Raw genomic sequence first — 12,428 nt, 5'->3', positions numbered from 1 at the left:
AAAGATGTCTTCACTACATTATCGGGTATTCTGAATCAGCACCTAGAACCTAACCCCTTAACTGCTCTGTTCGGTTTTTGGGGTGAGACAGATTTATGTCTGGGTCCGACCAAATGCCGAATATTATCCTTTGCCTCTCTCCTGGCGAGACGCTTGATCCTCCTTAGATGGAGAGATGTTGCCCCGCCCACTCATGCGCAATGGCTTAACGACATTATGGCCTGCTTGGACCTCAAAAAAATTCATTATTCAGTTCTTAATTCGGATCTAAAGTTCCATAAGGTCTGGGGGCCTTTTATCGAGTACTTTCATAACCTTCCTCCTGACTAGGGTTTTTTTTTCCTTTTTTTTTCTTCTTTTCAGTCCCTTGCTTTCAGCTCCCTTTTTTTTCTGGTAGTAGGCATTATTACCCTCTGTTACTAAGTGTATTCACAGTCTGGGAGTTTGACTGTCCTGACTTATACTCTCTATACTGTGTGGTGGTTGGTCTGGAGTTGTTGTTGTTTTTTTCTTGTGTTGTGGGGCTTGGGGAGGACACTAAGCTCACTTGTCTTTAATTTAGGTGCTTTTTTGTTAAATTCTCTTCCTTTGTAGCATATTGTTATTGTATACTTAATCTTGCACTGTATTAGTGCTCCCCATTGGGATTTGGGGTTTTTAATTTTGTAAAATGTTTTGAAAAACTAATAATTTTTTTTTAAAAACATGGCCATATGCATATTTGTTCTGTCAATCAATAATTGGGATAGTGTGTACCCAAAGTCATCCCTCACAACACTGCCAGGGGCTTCTCTCCTCACCCATTCAGCTTGAGATAAGGTTGGAACCATTTCTTTACATCCAAAATATTGAAGTGTACTCTGTCATTGTAACTATTGTAATTGTCTTCAAGCACCTGCAGTTATCTGTTAACTAATATTAAGAATCCTCCATCAGGTCTTCAACCTGAATGCCTGTTTGTGCTAAATAAAGACCTTTCACATCGGCAGCTCTTGATTCCTTGTAGCTCATTTGCAGTCAGAACACCAAGGCGTTGCTGAATGGTGAAGCGGACTCAAGGGACCAAACGTCCTGCGCCTGCTTCAATTATTTATGTTCTATTCCAAGTAGAATCAAATGACAAGTTTATACTTGGAAGTTTTTGATTTTGTAATAAAAAAAGAATATAGCTCCCTTTAAAAGCCAGCAGTTATAGGCTCAACTAATGTTAATTATTCTTTGCTGCAAGTTTCTCACATGTTTTAAGGCTATTAGAGCTACATTCACAAGGCCTTGTAAGTCAAAAGCTGTGACATTTAGGAGAAAGTTTATGGCGGAAGTGAAAATGAAAAGCAAATTGAATTGTTCTTGTGAAGATTGCTTGCTTGTTAATGAGTTTTGTACAGTAGTTCAATCCTGAAAATTGCGAGCATTCACTCAGCTCCAATACTATTGATTTACAATAGACTAAACATATACAATTTTCCTTTAGCACACTCAAGCCAATAACTGTTCCATCTCTCAGAAAATAGTCTTACACAATTCAAACCCAGCTGAACATTGAGCAGACTAGCCATTTCATTCAGTTTTATTTAAAGAATGTGTATTTCTTTCTCTTACATAGCAGAATAGAAAAGAGTTTTGCATCTAAAGAGCAGAACAAGAAAGGTCCTAAACTTCTTCTGTGCCAAACAAGTGAATAGCGCAGATAAGAGGTTCCACGTGAACCACAGTTATACAGCTGAATAGGCAAAAAAAAAGTGTATTTCTCTAGCACTTTTCACAAACACAGATCATGGAAGAACTGTCAAAATATTGTTATTGTTGTAATGTAAAAAGGACAGCACCTAATTTGCGCATAGCAGGCTCCCACCTATAGCAATGCAGTAACAACCAAATAATCAGTTAAATTATATTGGTTGACAGTTTATTGTTAACCCCAAGGAACCAAGGAATATTCCCCATGCTTCTTTGCAGTAGTGCTGTGGGATCTCAGTGTGTATTAGGAATAGCAACTGAAGTTATTCTGTTCAAATCTCTCAAACAGGACTTGAATTCAGATCCATTTGACTCTGAACCAAGCATGCAACCTGACAAAGTAAAGCTGGGCTCACCAGGGTGGCCAAAGAACTTGGAACAACCTGGCATTGTATGTCTAAGAGATAGGGTCTGAAAGATCAGATGTGTGTAGTATGAATGGCACAAGAAGATCCATTGCTACCTTGTACACACTACTCCCAATTATTAACAGATCATTTTCAATTTCACAAGATACAAAAGGATATTTTGGAACTGTGGAACCGAATTGATGAGAAGCATCCCTCTCTGCTGGACATTAGATAGCATAACCTGAGAGCTTTTGTTTCTTCATTGTTGGATTGGAATATCAATCTACATTTACACACCAGATTATGTAAAATATACTTGGATTTATGTACTGGAGCTATCTTGGCTTTGCTGTCACATATCACTGCCTAATACATCGTATCACACCCTAAGATAAGAAGTTGTTCCAGTTGGTCTGTAATTAAAGGTACTACATGTCAATCTGCAGGCCAAATGACCAGCCAAAACACAAACTGTTAGATCATATTACCACACTAAAGGTCAGATAACATAGCATCATTGGATGGACGTATTCGTGCACACATCACTGAAAGTGGTGGGACAAGTTGAGAAGCTGATTATAATGGCATGTGAGATGTCTGGTTGTGCCCTCAGAGTTATGGAAACATAATGATTAAGTTATTGGATTTGAAATTAAGAGGCACTGGCTGTTAATTTGGAGATATTGCAAATCTCACCACAGCTGCTGGGGAATGAAAAGTACAAATAATTAAACAAATGGTGACCATAAATGGATTGTCATAAAAACTGAATCCATCATAAAATCCTTCAGGGAAGAAACTCTGTTGTCAATGTATGGTCTGCCCAATCTTGACTCCAAACCCTTAGCAAAGGGGTTCACTCCTGACTGCCTCTGAAAAGGCCTGAAGAGCTGTTTATGATAATGCCCACATCCTACAAATAAATGGGCACACTGTCATTTGTTCTGAACCCTAATGATAGCTACTGGGCTCCCTATTGGGCACAGGGTATTGTGGCCAATCCTGTGCACCACAAAAGAAGAGGTGCGATGTGGAATTATGGTGTCAGATGAAAGTCTTCAGATGGGGAAGAAGCTGAGCCATCCTTCTTAGAAGACAGAAGGTAAAGGAGGCTTTTGTAGCATCATGTTTCAACTGAGTCACTGACCATTTCAGAGGGCAGTTAAGAGTATTATAGCTCTGCAGTCACACATATTCTTGGCCAGGTAAGAACAGCAGATTTCCTTCTTTAAAGGATACGAGAGAACCAGGTTGGTTTTACAACAATGAGGTGGTTTCACGGTCACTGTAACTCATTCCATAATTAACTCAGTTTAAATTTTTGGTGGGTTTGAACTTATATTTCTCAATTATGAATCCACGCTTCTTAAGGTTCCTTAAGGTTGTTGTAGCTGGGGGTGGTAGTGGGGATAAGCTCCCCCTACCCATTAAATGCTCCTAATGGTGTGCATCTCAAATAGCCTCTGACAACTAAGTCCAGCTCCTAGCCTTCACACGTGGCTTAACTACTAAGTCCGCTCGAACCGTTTCTACTGATAGGAGAACGGACAAAGGCAGGTTACTAGCCCCTTAAAACCAGTTCCTTCGGGCAGATGGGGCTCATCAGCCATGGCTGGCAGCTCAGCTAGGAGAAGGAAAACTCTGATTTCAAACCACCACTGCCTTTACAGCTATACCCACTCACGGGGGAATGCTTCGGAGTAAACCCCGAGGGAAAAATCCAGAGCTGAAGTACCTAAGACAGTCCTACATTGAGTTCAATGCTGACTGGCAATTCCTGCAATGCTGCTGGTGCCAAACTGTATCGGTCTCTGCCGTTCGTTTGGGTTCACCGACTGTGTGGAGAGGGGCAGCCTTAGTCCACACCTCAGCATTCCTAGTCTAACGGCATAACTGCTGAACTTTTAGACCACAGCAACAGTTCAGGACAGCAGCTCACCACCACCTTCACAAGGGCAATTGGAGATGGGCAAGAACTGTTGGCCTTGCCCGTGACATACAGCTCCAAAAAGTACATTTTGAAAAAGTGATAAAATCATAAAGGTTTTGGTGTAAGACGACACTGTTTTCACCAACGAGAAGGTCAGTACTGGGCAAGGAAATATGTTTACCGTAATTGGCAAAAGAACTGACAGAAAGACAAATAGAAAATATAGACAAGGACAGTAAAAGCAGATTCATTGATAACTTCCAAAGTGAGAACTGGATAAATTCTTTTAGTGGGACAATGCACAGAAATAAAGGAAAATAACACAAGAAGAGACTCAAATGGATAGCCCTTTTAGAGAGCTGATGCAGACCTCATGTGTTAAATGACCTCCATCTCTGCTATCTCATTCTTTGATCTAAGTAGTCGACATGGTAATATATAATATTAATGCAGTGGAGGTCAAATGAAATACACTGGTTCATTTGACATGTCTCCAGGTTATCTATCTGAAACAACAAAACTGCTCTCCTGTTGACAGTGTAACGTGAGCCCGTCCCTGGTGAGTCACTGCCTGTCACACCTTCCTGCTGTGTGTTGTTCAAACTTCCAGCCATCTGTTCCCTGCACTGCATAAGAGCATAAAGTGGTCTTCTGTGAAGCAAATTCTGTTCTTCTCACATTAGTTTAATTACCTCTCACCTCATCTCCAGTCCCATCTGCCCATGCTTTATGTTCAGTCTGAGCATCCTTCGTCCCTACCATTGCACACCTTTAGGGCAAACACCTTTGCCATTTACACCATAAGTACAATTATGGCTGATAGTAGTAGCCAGCAGTTCTGCACTCTTCACTTCCCTTGCAATGGTGAGTTGTCATGTATAAGATGCCCCAAAAATAGCCACAGAAGTTAATCACATTCAATATGTCCAGTGAGGTGCAACAAGTAATCATCTCGGGTTGCTGCACCAGCTGGGAACACAGCCTGACAGAATTCACAGACTTGGGAATTGAGGCTTGATTCAGAGTTCAGTATGGTTTCATGTTCCGCACAGCAATCTTCGGGCGAATGGCGGGGGCTCCACCGGCTCTGTAGCCAATCAGAAACACAGTTAGCATCTTTCACATACATGGAACCAGTTTGTGATATTGGAAAGTTTTTTTACCCCAGCAGATCTTTCATACCATGACATTGTTTTACAAGTACTTTTTCCGCTCACAATACAAAATGTGCTCTCTTGGTCACTATCGGTGATTGAATAGTTGAAATGTTTATTGCATCTCATTGTATAGTATTTTATCTTTTTTTGGAATTCAAAATTACAAAAAAAGATAAACTACTACACAATGAGGTGCAATAAATAGCAGTTTTTTGGAAATCTTTAAATTTTCAAAAAACTGCTAGTTAGTGACCTTGAATAATCCAGATCCATTAGTGAGTGAGTGGTCTTTCTTTTATATAATTACCAGTTTCCATCTGATTAATCCTTTATAAGGCTGATGGACCATACATGAGGTTTGCACACCATACTAGGGAGGAGATAGGTTCCTGCCCTTTTGAAGCACAGGGAAGGTGCAGGGGTTGGAAGCTAATGGGATGCTAGGACTCAACCACTTACACATGGAGAAATGGAAATGACAAAATGCAGCAGGCACTTGAAAGGTGTTGGGTTGAACAGTGCCGTGGAAATGTTACAATTACAAAGTGTGATGTGTATGTTACAGTGCAGCAACAGTTGCAATGGGTGGAAGGAAAGAGTTTACTCTGGGCTCCAGCAACAGTGAGACTGGGGGGAGCGGGGGAAGCAAAATGGCTAGGGTTGAGCAGAAGTCCCTGATGGAGTCCCAGCTGATCATGTCTGTAGTAACGGGGCTAGACTGCTGTACAACCAGAGCCTGTGTGTGTAATTCTAAAAACAGCTGCAGCTCCATTGTGTTCTAAGAGAGCCCAAGTACAGAGGATGTACAAGCATTAAGATGTGTGTGTGTGTGAGTGCGTGTGTGTGTGTGCGTGTGCGCGTGTGTGTGAGTGTGTGTGTGTGTGTGTGCGTGTGTGTGTTTGTGTGTGTGTGTGTGTGTGTATGTGCACGTGTGTGTGTGTGTGTAGGTAGCGAGGCAGAAAGAGACAGGATTGCTAGGTGCCTGATTTGTGTTTTTTTGATTATTCCCAAAACTAACATTCAGAATGCTGTTATAAAATAGATGCCCCTTATGTCTTAATTTGATTCTAAAGCTTTTAGAAATACTGGTACACAAGAGTTGTTCAAGCAAACAGTGGCACAAGTTTAGGTTGGTTAAACGGTAGAAAGCAGGTGTTGGAAGATTTAAAAGCTTTCATTTCCCCAATTAAAACTTACTGTATTATGACCACTGGAATTGTTTTTGATTGAGAAATGGTGACCTTGGAACATTAAAGCATTGTATTCAGTTGGGACATATAATAGAGGGGAAGGAAGTAGAAGCACTTTTTACTCGGGCCAAGAGGGTAGGTAGGGGGTGTGCGGAAGGAGTGTGGGAGTGTGTGGCGGTGGGGTGTTACTGACATCGCAGTCATTTACTGTAGTCACCAGCAGGTGTCAGCAGACACATGCATGGCAGTCGGGCAGAGGGAACGAGTCTCTTTAACACAAGCTGGAGTCAGGAAAGAGAATCGGCTGTTCACAGGAAGTCATTTCTCATGGGATTGTTGGTTGGATCGACCACTGGAATGGTTGCGGGCACATAGCAGCCTTCAGTCTATAGTGAGGTGTAGTAGAGGGTCAGGAAAGGTATCCCATGTTAAGATTGTTACAATCTCTCAACCTCAAATAAAGACATTTCACTATAGAATGATGATGCTGGTCTGTTGTCATTTAAAAAACTCCCTAGTTAAGGTTGCTGCATAGAGGGCAGAGAAACAGAGAAAGTAAGGGGGCAACAGTCTGAGAGGGCTATGATTCCCGTGGAGCAGCAGAATATAACTGATGTTTATGTGACGCACATTAAACGGTGATGGCCTTTTGGGATGATAACACTGAAGAGTGAATGATGTGCACCCGGCTGGCACCCCCAAATACAGCACAGGTAACGTTGCTGCTGGACTCTGGCAGTTCCATCCCACTGGCACTGGATTTCCAGTGTAGGCACTTCAATTTCTTCTCAGGCAAAAATGACCCCAGCAAACCCCATCCAATCCACTGCTGGACCCCGGTGGAGGAGAGGGGACTTTGGGTAATCGCCATGTCTGAGAAGAAATGTAAGGACCTACACTGATGCCATCGACTCCTCAGTGGTAGCTCAGGTAATATTTGACCCTTTATCTCATGACAGTCTAGACTTGTTTTAGAGTTGGAGGTCATGTTGCTTGTGGAGCTTACAGATGTGACAGAATTTCATGGTGCTGACTTCTGTTGTGTTTTGTACCCTGAATGACATTGTTACTCCGCCACAGAAGCACCCTACTTTCTGTGCCTGTGCCAATGTTGTAACTGTTCAAGACTTCTATAGCAGTTAAAAACATTATCCTGTGCAAAAGAATTTAAATATCATTTTAAATAAAGCATTAATACTTTTTGTTGAGCTTTGAGTCAGTGATGGTAAATGGAATACCTTTGCATTGAATGCTAGCCTCAAGGACTCCTTGGTGTAGTGTGACATGAGCTTTGCACAGAATCCTTTTCCTATTAACACACTGTTGAATCCCCACATGCCTGCGCCAAAAATATGCAAATTGACTACTCATAAAATTATGGCAAAGTTAAGTAACCAGCAGCAACCATCACTTTTGTTAAAAGTTGTCCAAAATCATTTCAAAATGGGAATTTATATTTAGCAGATTGGGTAAATTGTCCACCCAGAAGTTGGTGGGATTTAAGCCCATGGACCAGACGCGGTAGGACAGCGTAACAAATTTCTGTATTTCACACTCTAGAGGCTGCTTCTTCAATCAGGGAACTTTGCTTTTGATTGATTTTTGACTTTTACATTCTCTGAAAAGTACTAAATCCTATCATGTGCTGATCATTCATAGATGTTAAAACATGACAGCATCTCACAGTATAAAAGTTGCCTACCTGCTGTGGCCTACTCATCTCCGGTATAACAGACACGCACTCTGTGGAATGATAAATGCCACCTGAGTCCAAGCTCCCTGGAACAGGAACATTTAAAGTTTCAGAATGTTCCTTTTCCCCAAAGGGGTAGTCCGATCCTGAAAGCACCACTCGTCCGTTCATGAAGGGGTCAGGAATATTTGTAGTTGGCTGTTCTGATGCACTCCTGATTGCCTCAAAGCTAAAGGCGTTTCTGTAGTCATCATACAAGTTACTGGCAGATGCTTGAGCACTTTCTCCAGTTGCAGGATCCAACAGTTCAGCAGTTTTCAGGTGAGTTGATTTTACTGCTTCATTAATTAAAAAATCATAATCATTGTTGAAGGGAGGAGGTTTGATGTCAAGATTGGGGCAGTACTCAGGCCCTTTGTCCTGGCTTGTGTCCCCCATAACTTCTTGACAATCAGCTAGTGCATTGCAGACAGCTCCCTGGAGAATTTCCTTCTGTTGAGGTCTGAGGAAGGGTCCTTCAGATTGGTCAGGTTTTCCAGCGTCAGTGCACTGTATTGGCACAGTGAAGGGCATATCTGGCAGAAAGCAGTTAAATATAGAATGTTTTCATTAACATGCCTTCTGTATCTTGAAACACTACCTACAGGATATTGATATTATTTTGGAATAACTGTTAAAGATTAGTGTCAAGAAAGAGAGCAAGCGATTGACTATTCAACCATTAAATTTTGTCAGGGTGCTCTGTAGTCTCTGATACCCTGCTGGAGTTCCATTATTTAGGTACAAGCCTTGACAATAGATCCCAGGAGGCTCATCAGAGAAAGTTTGCCTCCATCTACGTCTGCCATATGCTCTTCAGAGGAAGATTATTGCGTAATGATTAACAGAAATTTTCTCTCCAAAACTCAGGAGCATTGAACCAATTGTGACTTACTATACAAGCCTCAACACCACCACATCCTGCCAATGACCCACCGCCTACACTCCACGCATCCTCATCTCAACCAGGAAAAACACAATCTGGGTATAGACCTGAGCACCTCCTGAGTCTACATCCCCCAGCAATTCACTGAATAAATTAAGTTGTTTAGAAATTTGAGTTGTCAATTCCCTACATTCACCATCCACACTAGCAACTTAAGCAGAAACACTCCAATAGTTTAAGGGACAGCAACTGCTAACATTGTAGTTTGAGTAGCTTAGCACAGTGACTCAGCTCACGTTGGATGGCATCTGATGTTTGTATGAGACACACACCTACATGTAATCTAATGAAAATAGGGGAATCCTGACAGTTTGATCAAACATGTAGATAAATGCAGTAGCTAATTTATACATAGAAAGTTCCTACAAGATCCAATCAGAAGAATAGCCAATTGATCTTTGCTTCTATTGGTTGTGGGCTGATCAGAATACAATGAGATGTCTCTAAGTGGGGACTTTTTCTGAATAGGTACTGTACATGAAACAAGGGTTAAAGTGGTGGATAGCAAGATGATATTAGGCTATTTCAAAATGAACTTATGGAGCACATTTTCAAACTATGGATGATGGAAATCAATAACGTTCTCCCCAAAAGTTGTGTACAATGGATCACTTAAAGCCTTCAAGATTGAGATTGGTAGATTTTTGTTCAGCAAGGTTATCACAAAAAGCAAACAATATTAAAATAAGATTAGCTTTATTTGTCACATCTACACCAAAACAGACAGTAAAATGTGTCATTTGCGTCAATGACCAACACAGTCCAAGGTTGTGCTGGGGGCAGCTCCCAGATGTTGCCGTGCTTCTAGCACCAACACAACATGCTCAAGATATTTAAAAATCTTTTTTACTTTAATTTTTAACAGTTTTAACACATCTTTGATGGCCAGTGATGATTAAAATCACTAAATAGATTTTACAGATAGCAAAGGTTTTGCTTGAGTCAGGCCAGCAGGATTGACCCTCTGTATCTGGACATGGTGGGAGAGTGGGCAACGATTCCAGAGGGTGGATGGGATTGGGTCGATGTAACGTAATCTGTAAAATTGGACATGCTGGAGTACTTCACTGAGTTGTCTGTTTAGATTACCTGTGTTAAGTCATGGAGTGGGGATTAAATTTGTCACCTTCTGACTCACAGGTGAGACTCATTCAGCTCAAAGGTTCACAGGTTAATTTATTATTAAAGCATGTATCCATATACAACTCTGAAATTCATCTTCCCTTGATAGCCACGGAACAAAGAAAGAACGTGAAAGTCATTCAGAGAGAAGCATCAAACCCACCCGCTGACCCCACACAAAAGAGAATGGCATCCCGATCATCAACCCCCAAAATCCCACTCGCACCCTCACAAGACAGAATAGGAACATTGACCCCCAGCAAAACAACCCTTCCCCACACAACAAAACTAACAGAAGACAACAGGACATCAACTCTCAAACCCTTTCCCCTCGCACAACAAAATGGAAAAGTAACGGGCGATAAAAACACAGAATATTAAAACCTTAAGTCTGGAAAAAAGTCCACAGTCCATAAACACAATAGTCCAATCTATAAACATAGAACCACGATACCGTCCTACAATATCACCGGTATTCATTGAAAGAGAGGGACACCACATGAGGCAGAGGCCTACCCGCTTGCTATAGAGAGCCGCACAGCGATAGGCTGCTCACAAACTCCTTCTCTGGCAGTGATCAAAAGGAAGGCAGTCGATGCTGAACTCTCACTCGCCTTCCGCATTCGCTTCGATGTCTCAATCTTCCTCAATACTTTAATTGGTGATTAATAGAGTTGAACATTGGCTCGCATTGTTCCTTTGCATCGAGGCCGCCTGAGTACAAACCTTCTCGGAGACAGCAAAGTGCTGGATCACTCAATCGATCTTCAAACTGTAAATTGCAGGCTCTACCAGTCCCAGAAACACATCTGATGTGAAAAACAGATGTAAAAGAAGCAACAAATACGTTTTCTTGAGCTATTTGGAAGATGTAGACCAAGGGAGCATTGTACGCCAACACCATCCTGACTGGAAGTCAAAGCTAACACCCCAGAGCAAGTGACTTCCACCTGCAGTGGGCCTGTGGCTTGTACAGGAGCTGTGTCAACTCACTGGCACTGGAGAACCTTGTACTTTCAGCATGGAAAGAGGCCATTTGGCCTATTGAGTTTCTGCCAGCTCTATGCAAGAGCACTCCGGCTGGACTCGCTAACTGCATGTTTGTCCAGCTTGCTTTCGAAAGCTGCGATTGAGCCTACCTCCTCCATTCTCCCCGACACTGCATTGCTGATTCTAATTGCTCACCAGGGAAAAGCGTTTTCTTCACGTCACTTCTGCCAAGCATCTTCATTCTACCTCTTCCGGTTCTTGACCCTTGAGCCAATAGGAATGCTTCGTTTCCTCCCAGACAGTAACTGGATCGGATTTACAGGCACTGGCAATTGCTTTGCTACATCTAAGTGGCCTGAATTTGAGAGACCAAGGTAGGCTGATATTTGTTTGGTAAGGGCAGCAAGAAATATGTAGAGTAGGTAGGGAAATAGGGACAAGATATTGATCAGCAATAACTTAACTGGTTAGTGGAACACCCTTCCACTAATGGCCTCTTGCTCTTCTTTTATTCCTCAGTAAATCCAATTTTATCAGGTAAAGTAACCTATTCTGTTGAACTCTTATCAATTCCTGCAATTCAAAACACGAATACCCGAATTCGTGGTATATTCCATATCCTGCATGTACATTCTCTAACTGCCATGCCTATTTCCCCTTCGTTGATTCTGCCTCAGTCTATTAACAATGTTTCTTTTAAATAAAAAATGAACATCTTTTGTGTGGCCTACAATGAGAAAGTGGTCTTTACTCACCAGCAGTTATTTCCCTCTTCTCAGTCAGCTCTTTAATGAGCTCTGCCTGCCTCACGCACACCATTTTCAACCTTCTGAATTCCTGGAACAGCAGTCCAAATGCCTCTTCCATTTCCTTATCTCTGGAAAGAGGAATGAGTTTAAAACTAAGGCCAGTTTGATAACTTAAATCTGAAACTCAAGACTGCACGGTTTCCAAACATATTAACAAATTAATGCTGAAGGAGGCAGGTTATGCGGTCCATTATAAGGGGGGGGGGGGGTCACCATAAACCGCAGGGCTAGTCTGCACATCGAGCCATTCAGCACAGGAAGATCCCAGGTGAAATCCCCAATCTGTGCTGTGTAAACTTACTTTACTCAAGGAGAACAGAGTAATGATAATGTCAGGAGGCCAGGGAATGAAGGAAAAACAATCAAGCCTTTGTATTTTTGATTGCAATACAACAATCTCTTTGGAAAGGTAAACCTGTGGATTCATATCAGAAGAGAAACAACATGGCTGTGGAGAGTACTTGC

The 12,428-nt window shown here is 41.8% G+C and overlaps 1 protein-coding gene across 1 annotated transcript; it reads right to left on the bottom strand.

The window, feature by feature from the left end:
• Positions 1 to 4,924: 4,924 nt before the first annotated feature.
• Positions 4,925 to 12,021, bottom strand: LOC140741559 (TRAF family member-associated NF-kappa-B activator). The gene is made up of 3 exons (XM_073071861.1): positions 11,910 to 12,021; positions 8,067 to 8,632; positions 4,925 to 5,104 (listed from the first exon to the last, which is right to left on the bottom strand). Exons 1-3 carry the CDS (start codon positions 12,019 to 12,021, stop codon positions 4,925 to 4,927), a joined length of 858 nt encoding a protein of 285 aa, XP_072927962.1.
• Positions 12,022 to 12,428: the final 407 nt, after the last annotated feature.

The sequence above is a fragment of the Hemitrygon akajei genome, chromosome 18, assembly GCF_048418815.1.
Source record: "Hemitrygon akajei chromosome 18, sHemAka1.3, whole genome shotgun sequence".
Classification (NCBI taxonomy): domain Eukaryota; kingdom Metazoa; phylum Chordata; class Chondrichthyes; order Myliobatiformes; family Dasyatidae; genus Hemitrygon; species Hemitrygon akajei.
Note: the sequence above shows the minus strand (reverse complement) of the source record. Positions and strands in the feature narration are given on the sequence as shown.

Bases quoted from the DNA above. Each gene is read 5' to 3' on its own strand.
- LOC140741559 (XM_073071861.1), bottom strand. From the start codon at position 12,021: ATGGAAGAGGCATTTGGACTGCTGTTCCAGGAATTCAGAAGGTTGAAA. The intron at 8,633-11,909 runs GTGAGTAAAGAC...GCTTTCTGCCAG, and splicing joins GAAGAGGGAAATAACTGCTG to ATATGCCCTTCACTGTGCCA. The intron at 5,105-8,066 runs GTAGGCAACTTT...GATTGGCTACAG, and splicing joins AGATGAGTAGGCCACAGCAG to AGCCGGTGGAGCCCCCGCCA.